General features: G+C 42.9%; 1 protein-coding gene across 1 annotated transcript in view; it reads left to right on the top strand.

Moving 5' to 3' along the window:
- The first annotated feature begins 389 nt into the window (after positions 1-389).
- The window catches only part of ARHGAP28 (Rho GTPase activating protein 28), a 183415-nt gene continuing 168956 nt past the window's right edge, over positions 390-14848 (top strand). Inside the window, exon 1 of the mRNA XM_066579576.1 lies at positions 390-542. Within this exon, the coding sequence (XP_066435673.1) occupies positions 514-542 (29 nt within the window). The 5' untranslated portion in view covers positions 390-513. The remainder of the gene's footprint in view (positions 543-14848) is intronic.

Below are 14848 nucleotides of genomic sequence, written 5' to 3'. Positions count from 1 at the left end.
ATATTTATTAATGTGAGGCTCTTCTACAATGATATATTCGCCTCATTAGCTACCTCTTCTGCCCTATAAATCCATGCTCCAGGTATGCACACCTTTCGGTCTCCCCTATGCAAGTATCATATGACATAAAGCATTGTCTTTGTCTCTTGCGGTTTGTGTTCTCCCCAGTCTGGTGTACAGTAATCAGAGAGAATGAATCATCTACCTCACAGGCTCCATTGTTTTTACTGAAAACAGATTCTGGTTTGTAGCAACAACATTTCTAGTTTCCTCTATAACCTTCAGGGACTTGACATAAATCTGTGTTCTTTCATCCAATAAAACAATGTGTTGCAACCAATTAGTTCAACGTGTATTAATGAAACTGGTGCCATCGAGACAAGCCTGCAGTGTTTGGACCGATTGCCGATGAGTTAACGTTGAGGTCATCTTGCCGGCAAAATGTGACATGAATGTTTGACCAGAAGAGCCTGTAATCTCTGCAAAAACTGGTTTGAGCTAATTATAGTGGAGATGGATGCTGGGAAGATTCTTCCTCCGAGGTAGGCTATATTTCAAACTTACTGCGCACCAAGGATTAAGGTGCTTCTACGGGGTCAGGTTTGGGAGAGGCGGCTCATTTATTAATCACATCTTCGGAGATGTTGCTTCATTCATCTAGAAGTTTTTCTGTAGAGCTGTTGTAGTCAGAGACACTTGTTAGGCAGGAAGATATATATATATATATATATATATATATATATATATATATATATATATATATATATCCTTTATGTCTTCAGAGCTTTACCTTTTGTCCATTAAAAACAATGATTTCTTCGTTAGTTTCAACCTAAATGGACATCACATTTTGAGATTTGTGGTACTATAATAGCCAATGTGATAACTAGCAAATGTGCAAATCACTTTATTTGCCCAAAATGCTTATAAATCTAAGTAAAGTGATAGCCACTAGGGGTTTCCCTTCCAATATGCTGTCCACTGCCTCTTGTCAAGTGAAGTCCATGTTTAGTAACAGAGAGACGGAGACAGATTGCAGGAAGTGAAGTAAGTAGGGTGTTGTCTCATGCTGTCTAAGAAGTCTATGTAGAAGAAAGGGGAAGGAGGAAGAAATTGCAGGACAAAGATTCACAAAGACATGGATGCTGAAGCTTACAGTGAGTGACTTAGGCCGCCTGCACACGACCAGGTCGGATTCCGCAGCGGATTCCGACCCCATGCCCGGCAGGTGACCCACGCGTACCTGTTCTTCTTATCTGTACTTCGGATGTGCCGGCCAGCGCGCCGGCGCACATGCGCTGTACAGATAACGCCGCGCCTTTACTAGGCAATGACATGGATCCTGCGAACTTTCCGCAATGATGATTGCGGAAGGGCCACGGGTCGGATGGCTTCTATTGACTTCAATGGAAGCCGTCTGCATGGAATCCGCCTTCAAATAGAGCATGTTGCAATTTTTCTCCCGCAAGCGGAAAATCATAATTGCTTTCCGCTTATGGGCAGGAAAAAAAACTTTTCCATAGCTATGGTGGGTATTTGATGCAAAATTTGGAGGCAAACGCCCACTCTGGATTCCACAATGCAAATCCAGCTGTGTGCAGGTGACTTTACTATGTTATAGCTACTGAAATCACATCTACACTGCTCAGCCCAGTCATACACTGTCTTCCATGATGCTTTTATTTCCCTGTGTATGCTACAGAGTGGAGCAGAATCTGCTGTTTTCTTCATATGCAGTGTATAGAGTATATCATAGCGGCTGGTCTGCACCCAGACAGAAAATTAAAGATGTAGCCTACAGAGGGGGAAACCTGCAGCCACCACTATATTAGAGCATTAAAGGGGTTTGCGTGAAGAGCACAACTCCTGTTATAAGGGCATATGAATATTATGGAGCCCGGTCTCTGACTTGGGATACTCATCTATGGGTCAGAACAGACCTTGTGCTTTCTTGGTACTACTCTGGTCACTGCAGGGGAAATACTTGGTTGGACGTGGCTTCCCCCAACAATATCAACTACTTTCCATAAGCGATTAGCTGGGCTCCACGTTTTGGGAGGAGTTGTACATGTTGACACAACTCCTTCAAATAAAGGTCAACTCCTTAACCTGTTCATTTATTTAACTTATTTATATAACACATTTATATTTCCACAACACTGTACATTGGGGATCACAATCTAAATTCATCAATTACGGTAGTACTATCTTTTTTAGAGTCTGGGAGTGAACCCACACAAACACAGGAAGAACATACAAACTCCATGCAGATGTTGCCCTTGGTCACATTTGAGCCCAGGACCCCACAGTGCTGCAGGACAACTGTGGTGCTTACAGTAAACCAGCAGCTTCCCTGCCAGCTCATTGTCAGACATAAGTCATTGTAAGACAGCATGCTTAGACAGCACCATGGATCTTTGACGGAGTAGCAATGTGACATTTTAATCCAGCATCCTTGAGCCAGCAGTTTTGTTGCTAAATAGTATATCAAGGAATTACTATTTAAGCCATTACCCAGAAGGCTTAAGCAGGTTCAACAAATATTCAACTAAAACCTTCAGCCTATCTATTGTGATGATTAGAGTAATAACAGTTCTACAAGACGAGAAAACAAAATATCTATGGAAACTACATTTAGAAATGTTTTTGTCTTGTTAAACCCTCAACACAACATGTGAATTATGTATCAGGTACTTCATGCCATGTAACATGATTGCAGGTGTTTACAGTGTTATTCCCCCTAGTGCAGTGATGGCAAACCTTTTAGAGACCGAATGCCCAAACTGCAACCCAAAACCCATTTATTCATCGCAAAGTGCCAACATGTCAGGGGGCGGGGCTTATCACGACATATGATTTTACCTCCATTGTTATAAAAAGTACAGGGCCGCTTCAAAATAGACAGTGTACAGGTTTTGACTGCTCTTTGGAAGCGGAAATACTGCGGAATTTGCCACGGAAATTTTCAGTCAGGAAATTCTGCAGCATTTTCGCCACATGTAAACATACCCCAGTAGTAATTGTGACCCCCACAGTGGCCTCAGCAGTAATAATGACAGCTACAGTGGCGCCAGTAGTAATAGTAACCTCCACAGTGGCCCCAGTAGTAATAGTGCCACCTGAGACACATATGCTAACTTCCTCCTCATAGAAGCGCCGCTGCTCCTCTGCCTGGTGCTGCTGCGGAACATCAGTGTGTGCGTCTGATGCCTCCTCCCTCTGCTCTCGCAGAACCAAGGAGGAGACATCAGGGCAGGAGGATTCCTGGTGCACACTGACGTCACAGTGTGCACCTGGGATCAGTGCCGCTAGCAGCGCTGCTGAGTGACTACCTGCAGGAGAGCTGCGGCACCCTGGGTGGTATTCACTACCATGGTAAGCAGCAGCCGACAGCGCAAGTGCCAGCAGGTAGGGCTCTGCGTGCCGTCTCTGGCACGCATGCCATAGGTTCGCCACTACTCTCATAGTGCTATAAATTATATCCCACCGCCTGCATGTCAAGGCACCACTGGCGCTGGTTTCTACTGTGTCTCAGAATTGGCTCAAGTGTCACGTCACTACATCAGCCCTGGTTCAAGTGGTGTGCCTAGTGGCACACTCATGCGTCAATCAGTCCTGGTGAGCAAGGGTTAAACATCTCCCTGCTGCTGCTTAGCTGAAGGACTTGCTGGTGTTTGGCAGTCCAGCCAGCTAATCACTAACCGTATTAGAGTTGTTTAGCTGATGGGCCGGCTGGGTTGATTGACAGTCCAGTCAACCAGTCAGCAGCTTTCTTATGATATATAAGCCGTTTCTTCCTTGCTGAGAGTGCTGGATATACTTTTAGTATTTTGCCCCTGGCAGGGCTCTCATATATGTCTTTTGTTAGTTGTCAGATTATTTGTTGTCTGTTTGCTTCTCCTATTCCTCTCTCACATCAGACCTTACCTTGTACAAGCAGTGGGGTTGTCCTTTTTGGGATGGGTGCTTCGCTTTGAGGTGGGTCCTGTCCAATAAATTCAGGGTTTTCCGTTCTGTAGCCCTGTGTGTTGTTCATTCCTGTGTCCAGCAACCATGTATTCTTCTATATACATTCCTGCCCCGATGGCTCCAGTATCCTGCTTGCTCTAGTTATGTGTCAACAGTCTTGAAAAGACATGACACTGCATCTGTCACAGTCTTGTCTTCTAACAGACGTACTGTATATAAAAAGAAAAATGACCTGGTCTGATGAATCACATTTTGCTTTACATCTTATGGATGGTCAGATGTGTGTGTTGCTCACTTGAGGAAAAGATGGTATAAGGATGCACTGTAGGAAAATAGCAAGTTGGCAGAGACAGTGTGATGCTTTGGGTAATGTTCTGTTGGGAAACCTTGGATACTGTCATACATGTGGATGTTACCGTGACACATATCACCTACCTAAATATTGTTGCAGACCAAATGCACCCCTTCAGACGGGTCAGAGCCGTTTTGGTAGTTCAAGGGGGCCTAAACAATATCAGGAAGGCGGTTTTAATGTTAGGACTGATCATTGTAACTGTCATGGTCACAGTCAATAATGCAAATAAAGGTCTTGAGGAGAAGATGAGGATCCATTTATGAAGACAGAGGTAGAGCACCGAAATGCTGTAGACTGCCACCGACAACTAACAGCTACCAGGTGAACACTGGCAGGAACATGTGGCCCTCTCTTTACCACCATTCACGGTTCTCCCTGCCACTTTATGCTCCACGCGGTATTGCATTGCTTAGTACAAGCACTGGATCTTGCCCCCACTGGTGATACTCTAGCAGTAGTATATGCTAAAAGAAAAATCTGCTGTGTAGGCGCAGCTCTCCAGAGGTTCCAATAAAGGTACCAGGACAATTGGATGAATATCCAACTTATCTACCCTATCCAATCTAAGCACTTTAAGGCAAGTGTATCTTCCCAGGCCTTTAATCTCAGTCTTTACTGTGGGTTTGCTCCACTTCTCTCTCCACCTATTACTCTATCAGTAGTGGATTGAGGCCACGGTTTCTCCTCAGCATTTTTTGGAAGGGTAAGAGCTTCTAGATACTTCTATACAGTACTCAACTCCTGCTGCACATAGATGGGTAAGGGTGGATTCACATGCAACATTTTTTGGAAAACGCACTTGCAAATTTTGATGCAGTTTTGGATCAAAGTGGATTAAAGAAAGAATGAGACGTACACAAGAAGAACTTCTCCTTCCTGCTGGATCCACTTTTGGCTTTGGCTTAAAAAACTGCATCAAAAACTGCAAGTGCGTTTTCCAAAAAATGTTGCATGTGAAGCCCCCCCTAGAGCAGCTGTACAGTGTATTTTATCAATGGACTCCTGGTGTACATTGTTTGCTGCCCTAAACTTTGTTTACTTCAGCTATTTATCTTTTGGATCCCGGAACTATATGCTTTGGATTTGGCCACTTTTTACAGTAATGTTCACTTGTTATAACTTTGTTGAAGCTGCTTGTCTAGACTAGTCGCCTTTAAGTGCTGTTGAGAACTATCATTAACCCCTTAGTGACCAAGCTTGTTTGCGCCTTAATGACCAGGCTAAATTTTGGAAATCTGACTTCTTTCCTCTCTGCCACATACAGGACTTCTGGCACATCCAAAAACCTTCGGAATTGTGTCACCCCTAGGCATCCTGTTGTGTTTAATCCAGACAAACTGACAAAGGGGCTCGGCTCCGAAATGCGTTCTCACTTGCGGGTTCTTTATGTTGTTAAATAAAAAAGAAGTGCTTTCACTATCGCATCTTGGACCTTAACTTTCAACTAGCTTAGAGTGTTGCGCCTTCACCACCAGTATTTTACCACATTCTCTTTCGCTATACTCACAGCACCTCCATCATTTGAAATACTTTTTACTCCAGAACTATTACACCACACTCACTGGGTCTTGCTCCACCCTCCTTTTTTATATTTTTTATCTTTGTTACTGACATGTTTTCATGGCCCTGTAGAATAAAGCCCAGACACTCAGGATGTGAAATCATATGGTGGTCACTAAGGGGTTAAAGAGTGTTAGGATATTACCATGAATGCCACTGATTTCAGGGACTCAATACAATTGTATGTTGTTATCCGTTCTGCTTCATCACTTGCTGCGATTTATTTTCTGAAACAAGCTGCTGATCTCAAGGGCTCGACGGTGTTGCGTGTTGTTAGCCACTCTGCTTCACTACTTGCTGGGATTTATTTTACGAAACAAGCTATTTACGGTTTCAAACACCAGTAATAAAGAACACATGCAGCAATGTTTTCCGTTTTCAACTTTGGTATTTTTATCTTCCTTTTATGCAAATATACGAGGTATCCTCTTTATACAATGTATCACTTTGAAGAATAAAGCCTCATGCAAGTCCTGAAGCTCTGAGGCAATGTCCCTTTAGTGCTCCGTCATACCATCAGACTTGGGTATGCTGTCCAGATGGAGAATATAGTACATAGGATTGTATTCCCATCTGAACTCTTTCATTGGTCTTGGTGAGATGGTCTCTTTTTTAAAGAATTTTTTTGTTTTTTTGTGATCATCTTACCCAGCTTGTGGTTCAAAAATAAGCAGGATAAATGATAGTCACATCATAAGAGTAAAGGCCCATTTACAAGCACAGATATATTTCCAAAGATTGAAGGATCATTGATCATGTTGCATAAAGTACTAATAGGCATTGATTGCCATTAGTACTTTATTAGCTTCATTTGCATGCAAATAAGCTTCTGGGAACTGTTATAGAACTTAGCAGGAGGTCTCAGCTCTGTGATTAGCTGCATTGTTCAGCCATGGGCTTCCCATGGAGAATTTAGCACCATGGACAGCAGACAGAATGTGGTCCTGCTTATCAGCTGTTCTGCTGGCTGGGCTGAGAGCTGAGAACAGTTGTAACAATGTTATCAGCTGTAATCAGCTCTCCGCGGACAGAGCACAGTGTGCGGTCCTGCTTATCAGCTGTTCTGCTGGTGGGACTAAGAGCTGAGAACAGCTGTGATAATTTTATCAGCTGTAATCAGCTCTCCACAGGCAGAACACAGCTTGCAGTCCTGCTTACCAGCTGCTCTGCTGAATGACGGTGTTCAAGTAGAACTGAACAGTGAAAGATGGGCACACTTAAACACAACGATTATCACTCAAAAGATTGCTTTTGAGCGAATTTAGAGCGATAATCATCGTGTCTAAATGGGCCTTAAAAGGGTTTGCAGCCCTGGAGCTACCCCGTTAAAGACTGCCTCAACGTCACACAAATTAATCTCTAATACGATTGAGAAACATTTCGGGCCTGCTATCTCAGGGTCCACATTTAGGGCGCCCACCCACCGCGAATCGCGGTAAATTGCGATTTTGCGCGATCGCGATTTTAACATTACAAGTCCCATAGACCCCTGCAGAGAAAAAAATGCTGCGAATTTCGCAGGGAAAAAAACGCCAGTGGGTGGGCGCCCTTAAAGGGAATGATAAACCAATTTCCTATTTCAAATCTACAGTTAGTCTAAATGTAAGTGCTGTTTTAAATGCTAGCACAGACAAAAGGGAACAGGATTATAGCCTGGTTGAGGATATATACCTGACTAATGATAGTGCAGACTCTTGTGCACAAATTAGAGAGACTGAGGTCCTATACTAAGGGCCCTTTACGCAGAACAATCATCATTCAGATTCTCATTTGATTATGCACATCTGAAAGATAATCCTTCAGTGTAAGCACTGCCAGCAACCGAATGACAAATGACTCTTCGTTTCATTCATCTATGGAGGACTGCCTGTTTACTGTGAATAGTGGCGGGTGGCCAGAAGCAATTTTCAGGCACTCCGCCACCATTCACTTAACTTCCTAATGCTATATGACGTACAGTTACGTCCTGCATCTTCGGGGTATGCATGGAGGGACATTGCATTACATCAGTAACATACTATGTTAACTCACAGGAGCAGAGGGAATTAATTGTATGGAACTCATTCAGGCCTGATTGCTGGAAATGTTTAAGGTGGAATCTTTCTCAACAATGTTTAAGATAGAATGTGATCACCGAATGCCCTTAAGGCCAAGAACCCAGGCAGCAATCCAAGACCTTCTGTACGTTTTGCGACTTGGTGTTTAATAGAGATAAACTTGCTATATATTGACAACATCATGCTCTCTCCAGGCTTTTCATTATGTTCTAAAGAAAAAAAAATCATCAATCCTTCACTGGGGTTAAAAGAAAGTTCAGGAATCCCAACCTGCAATACGCCCTTATCTACGCAGCTAAATTATGGGTCATTTATCAGGATTCCACCTGCTTTTTTTAAATCTTCTGCAGATGGCATGTGCTTGGCTATACAGTAAAGGGCTTAAAGGGGTTGTCTCGTGAAATCAAGTGGGGTTCAGCACTTCTGTATGGCCATATTAATGCACTTTGTAATATACATCGTGCATTAATTATGAGCCATACAGAAGTTATTCACTTACCTGCTCCGTTGCTAGCGTCCCCGTCGCCATGGATCCGTCTAAATTTGCTGTCTTCTGGCATTTTTAGACACGCTTGCGCAGTCCAGTCTTCTCCCTGGTGAATGGGGCCGCTCGTGCCGGAGAGCTGGTCCTCGTAGCTCCACCCCATCACGTGTGCTGATTCCAGCCAATCAGGAAGCTGGAATCGGCAATGGACCGCACAGAGCCCACGGTGCACCATGGGAGAAGACCCGCAGTGCATCGTGGGTGAAGATCCCGGCGGCCATCTTGGTAAAGGAAGAAAGAAGTTGCCGCAGCGCGGGGATTCAGGTAAGTAATAAACTTTTTTTTTTAAACCCATCCCTTGTCTTTGTCTCGCGCCGAACGGGGGGCCTATTGAATAAAAAAAAAAAACGTTTTGGCGTGAAACAACCCCTTTAAGTGACATCTCATTGCTAAACCTATTTAATGTGAAAAAATAGGTTCTGAGTAAATTTTGCCTGTTGCTTCTATTTAACCCCTTCATAACTGCCAATGGTAAATTTATGTGGCTGCTGCCTGGGCTCTTTGCAGCAGTGACATAAATTTATGTCAGCTTCTCCATCATCGATCGCAACCACCTCTAGTGGGTCAAACATCCAAAACAGAGTATTACTAAAAGGGCTCTTTCACACGACCATAGGCGTTTTTACATGCCCCATTCCGCCACTTCCCTAAGCCGAGAGATAGTGAGAGAGCAGAAAGGGGAAGGCAGTTTAGCAGAGCTAAACTGTCTGCCTCTGCCCGACGGCAAGCCGGGCTCGGCATTCATGTGCCGCACCTGGTTCATCTGAACGGGTGCACAAACGGCATTTTTGCCGTTTGTGACACAGCCAACCGAAAATTGCTGCACTCATATGAATGAGTCCTTATTTTGTTAAAATGACACATGCCACATTTCCAAAATTTGGCTTGTTCATTTAGGTGCAAACATACTTGGTCTTGAAAGAGTTAACATGACAGGATAGTAATTAATAGAGATAGTGACTCCGAACAGTTGAAGGCTGTAGTTCTTCCATTGATTTTTCTGTTATTCCTAATTTTCCCCTTGCATCCTCACTCTGCTCCTTAAATGCAGCTTTATTTGCACTAGCCTCAGCATTGTACAGCTCGCTGCTTCCCTAAACTATCACATTCATCTTCTAGGAATTCAGTGACATAAAACCCATGCCTGACAGCACACTGTAATGCTATCAGAAGGCGTTTAAGGGAGTAACATCTGTTCTCTCCAAGTACTTGATTAACCCAACAATGAGCTTTTTAGTGCCGTAAGGGTGTGAGACAATGCTTAGCAAATGTAGCAATGCATATCACATTCAACAGTTCCCTTCCATCACTGTCTTTACAGCTGAAACAAAACCCCCGTCTCTCTTCATATTGGCGTTTTCAAAGTATACTCTCCTGTATATAAAGTATTGTCAGTAGTTTTGCAGTATATTGCGTAACTGATCAAGCGATGGTTTAGTCAAGTTCCCCTAGTGGGAGTAAGGTAAAAATAAGGGTGAACACCCACTGGCGTTTTTTTACTATACAATATACTGCTTTAAAATATAATCTAGACGGCTCCTGCCGATGAGCGTAGGCACGAAAATGCTTGTCCGCAACGTATTTGCACAATGAAGGAGTCTTTTTTTTCCATCTGTGACTGTGCAAATACCGTGTGCATTTGCCCCGGCCATGATTTAAATGGCTATTACTGGTGTTTGCGGGTATGTGCAGTGTTTTGTGTATAACCACGCGTACATATGTGTGGTGTGCGAATGCGCACAAAGATATAGCTTGTGCATTTTTTTTTTTGCACGAGTGAAATGCGAGAAAGAACCCATCGAAAACAATAGGTTCTATTCTCATTGTATCGCTCGCACAGATTTTGCGCACACAAACACGCCCGTGTGAATAAACCCTGAAGGTCCACATCATCCACTGAAATAAAGACACCCTGGATGCTAGGGCACTAGTGTAATATACATACTGTAGGTACATGCTGCTGATTTCCAGCTGGCAAGTAATCTTTATTGGCACTACTCTATTGGGGAATATTATGCATGTGAGTTAACACATTATCAAAGCATTATTCAGCTCGTTATTCATCTCAGTGAGCAAAGCTTTCCTAAAGGGTCTCTCGGGGTGCTTCTAATAAAGCTCTTTTCAGTTTGATCAGCCATTTCTAAGATTATCATACCATAACATTTTTTCTTCAATATATACATATACATGCAACTCCAATTCCAAAAAACTTGGGGCACTGAGAAAAATGTAAATAAATGTAAAGAAGAAATGAATGCGATGATTTAGAAATCTAATATCACAATATTTTATTTACAGTAGAACATATAATACACATCAGAAGGTGAAAGTGAGACATTTCTCCATTTCTTTAAAAAAAATTACCTCATTTAGAAATTGATGGCAGCAACACATCTCATAAAAGTAGAGCCAGGGCCAGGTCTACCATTGCCTACCAGTGGTTTAGTATTGTCTTGGTGAAATATACAAGGCCTTCCCTGAAAGAGACATTGTCTGGATTGGAGCACATGTTGTTCTTAACTTCAATATACTGCTCAGTATTGATGGTACCTTTCAGGATGTGTAAGCTGCCCATGCCATAGGCACTAATGCAACCCCATACCATCAGAAGTGAAGGCTTTTCAACTGTGCGCTGATAACAAGCTGGATGGTTCCTCTCCTCTTGAGTCTGCAGGTTTCAAAAAGCAATATGTCTGTGGTTTCCAAAAAGAATTTCCTATGCTGATTCATCTGACCACAGAACAGTTTTCCATTTTGGCTCAGTCCATTTTAAATCCGCTTTGGCCCTGAGAAGACGCCGGCATTTCTGGATTGTGTTGATATATGGCGGCTTCCTTGCATGCTACAGCTTTAACTTGCATTTGTGAATTGCCCACTGAGCTGTGTTCACAAACAATGATTTTTGGAAGTTTCCTGAGCTCATGCAGGGATTTGCATTACAGAATCATGCCTGTTTTTAATACAGCGATGGTAACTTCTGATATGTTCTATTGTGAATAAAATATGGGAATTATATGGGAGTAATAAATCATTGCATTCACTTTTTTCTTTACATTTCTTTACATTTTACAAAGTACTCCAACTTTTTTGGGATTGAGGTCATAATATACATACAAATATATAAAAGGCTGCAAATAGAATATGCCGGTTTGTTCAGTTTGTATGTGCAGATTGATTTGTAAGGTATTGTATAACCAGGAAGAGATCCCTTTACTAAATACAGCAGGCATACATTTAACTCTGTATATTGTATAAAACAAAGACAAATTATGAAGTTTGGAATTCAGGAGCTGAGTCAGTAGTGGTATAAACAGGAAAGCAGAAAGTAGTAATTAAAGGTGAAATGTTTGCAAGTATTTATTGCATTGTAATTATGTGTTGTTTGGCAAGGAAAACGCTAAAATTAAAAAAGTGTAAGATTCTGGTTCAATGAGAATTTCTCTGGTTCAGAGAAAGAATCAAACCAAATCACGCATTTCACCTGCAGGACCCCATTTTTCTCTAACTGCGTACTATAATCTGCTCCCAAAACTTTGGTGCTTGTTCATCATTCAGTATTTAACCCTTTGGGTACGTTGGGCAAACCGAATCAGGACAAACATAGTGGAGCAGGTACTAGCCAGTAGCAACAGAAATCTCTCAGTTATAAATTGCAGAGCCAAAGGATTCAGCACAAAGTCCAGTCTAGTCAATAATTGTCCACTCCTAGAGTCCAAGCCCCAATAAAATCACTACTGCATAGCTAGAAAGTGTACAAACCCTGAAAGTGTACAAACCCTTGCTATACTGACAGACAGCCTGTAGACTAGATTTTAAGTCTCCTAATGTGTGCCCATTGCTCTGCTTTTTAATGAGGCTGTCCTCACTTACAGTTTTCTGTCCTCTGGATGACTCTTCTCTGGATCTCGGCATCCACTCAGCCAGTCCTGCAACAGTAGTCTTTCTGCAGCCAATTCTATCAGCAATTCTGTATGCAGTGTCCTACACTAAGTGCACGCTGCTGCAACAGAATTTCTCTAGCAGCTCTGTTCCGCAGCTCCTCAGTTCACTGATCTGATTACTGAGCTCTCTCCTGCCTCCACTGCTCAACATTCCTTGTCCGTGGGCTGCATGCTTCCTTCAGACTGTGATGCAGTGGTCTCCTTTTTTATAGCCCTAGAGGCACCAATAAGACTCAAGACCCGTAGAGGAGGGGGCTCTCCCTTAGATTATTCCTATCCATATCAATATGGAGAAGGGGGGAGTGATACAATCACTGGGGCTTGCTGCAATTCTCTGCATCCTTCCCCCTACCTGGCCATGTGACATGGACGGGGGCGGGGCCTAGTGCTATGGTCATGCGACCGATTGTATGAGCTGTTGTACCACTTAAACCAGTAAAGGGGAGTTTTGAGCTCTTTCTTATATCACCAGGCTTAAAATCATCTATGATGTTGAAACAGCTTAGCTGGTGGAAATACAGTTACAATTTTGTAGCTTCCCTGATTGACACAGTTTTTTCTGTCACAGCAGTTGTATGACAGGAAATCACCCACAAGATATCAGTTAGAATTCACTATTTGCGTTAGGTGACAGTAATACATTTCCATATTCTGTTCTCATTAACAGTGTCTAGGCCACAATTTATTCGCAGATGTGAATGTACCCTTAGAAAATATCTACTTACCACCGTGAATAGAAATAAGAAACATACATTTTAGACTTTCAAATTTAGTCTAAAATGTGTAGTGCAGAATAGAATAAATCATGTGAAAAATGAAACTAGGAGAGAAGAAAATGTTTTCCATTAGTTTATTTCTAGAGATGAGCGAACGTACTCGGATAAGCACTACTCGTCCGAGTAATATGCTTTATCCGAGTACCTCTCTGCTCGTCCTGAAAGATTCGGGGAGCGCCGCGGAGCGGGGAGCTGCAGGGGAGAGCGGGGAGGAACGGAGGGGAGATCTTTCTCTCCTTCTCTCCCGCCCGCTCTGCCCCGCTCCCCGCCGCGACTCACCTGTCAGCAGCGGAGCGCCCCGAATCTTTCAAGACGAGTACAGCGGTACTCGGATAAAGCACATTACTCGGACGAGTAGTGCTTATCCGAGTACGTTCGCTCATCTCTATTTATTTCATATTGCCACAAATGAACATTCCCAAGTCCATGAGCAGAGAAATTATTTCAGTTTTCACATTGACTGAAATTAAAAAGTAACTGGCATACTTAAATAAAATCTGCCCAAACTAACAGGAAATCCAAACCGGACAAAGACATGATTTAAAACAGTAAAATCAATGGAAACTCTACCAAAAAAGATCAAGTTGCCAAAATACAGTAATTATTCTGCTGAACATAATAAAAAGTATCTTCAATTCCAATATTTCTATTACTTATTATCCTATTGCTATAAACATCATTTGATCAGACTTGTCTATAGAGTCACATAGGTGGTGTTGCGGCGGTTCTGGGATTGCTGCCTTGCTGATAAGTCTAGAGCTGGTTTAGGAGATGTTTCTACATCTTCTGGCACAGTAGGTGTGGTATTAGGTGTGAGGTGTTTAGTTGCACCTGTGAGTAATTACTAGGGCTATTTAGCCTGGTCTGAAACTGAGCTAAACTGTCGTTGATTTTCGGTCGCTCTCTGACTGGGCTCGCAGTCAGAAGCTTGCTGCATCTCAAGCTAAGTACTGCGTTTGCGTTTCATTTCTAGTTTTCTAGGCCTAGGGTTTTCTTGTGTTGTTTCCCTTTCCCATGTAGGGTGAACTAGGGGCTGAAAACGCAGCCAAAAGGTTGGCATAACGCATGCCAGTGCTGCTGAAACCTGCTGCATTTCTGCAAACGCCTGTGTGAGGGAGGCCTGATGGGGTGTGGTAAAAAGTGCTGTCAAACACAGTACCATGCCTTCAAAAAATGCTGCTCAAAATTGTGGTAAAATGCTGCGGTTTCGAGCGGCGTTTAACTGAATGCATGTGTGAGAGCGGCCTCAGGGTCTACAAACAAATTTTCACGTAGTCCAGGAAATGTGTCATGTTTAGAAAGCTAATGCCAATGAGCTAGATCATCTATGTAAATTTGTTTTGCAGCTGTATGCAATTCAGTTTAGGTATGGGTACAGGTACAGATGAAGGGAGGGGGGCCCAGTTGAACTTTTGCACCTCTGAGCCTTTAGTTAAGCCCCTGACCATAGGCCACTGTTTCCCAACTTCAAACCTCAAGGCACCAACAGGTGATGTTTCCAGGATATCCTATAGTAAGAACAGCTGTGGCAATGAGCCCCAGGTGAGCCTGAGCCCCGCGTGAGCCCTATGATATGCAGCCATATGCATACAAATCACACTGTGCATGTCCGTGAGTGTGTGCTTCGCAGGCATACGCAGTATCCT

The sequence above is a fragment of the Eleutherodactylus coqui genome, chromosome 9 (genome assembly GCF_035609145.1).
Source record: "Eleutherodactylus coqui strain aEleCoq1 chromosome 9, aEleCoq1.hap1, whole genome shotgun sequence".
Taxonomy (NCBI): Eukaryota; Metazoa; Chordata; class Amphibia; order Anura; family Eleutherodactylidae; genus Eleutherodactylus; species Eleutherodactylus coqui.
The sequence above is the reverse complement of the archived record's forward strand: the minus strand, read 5'-3'. Positions and strand labels throughout refer to the sequence as shown.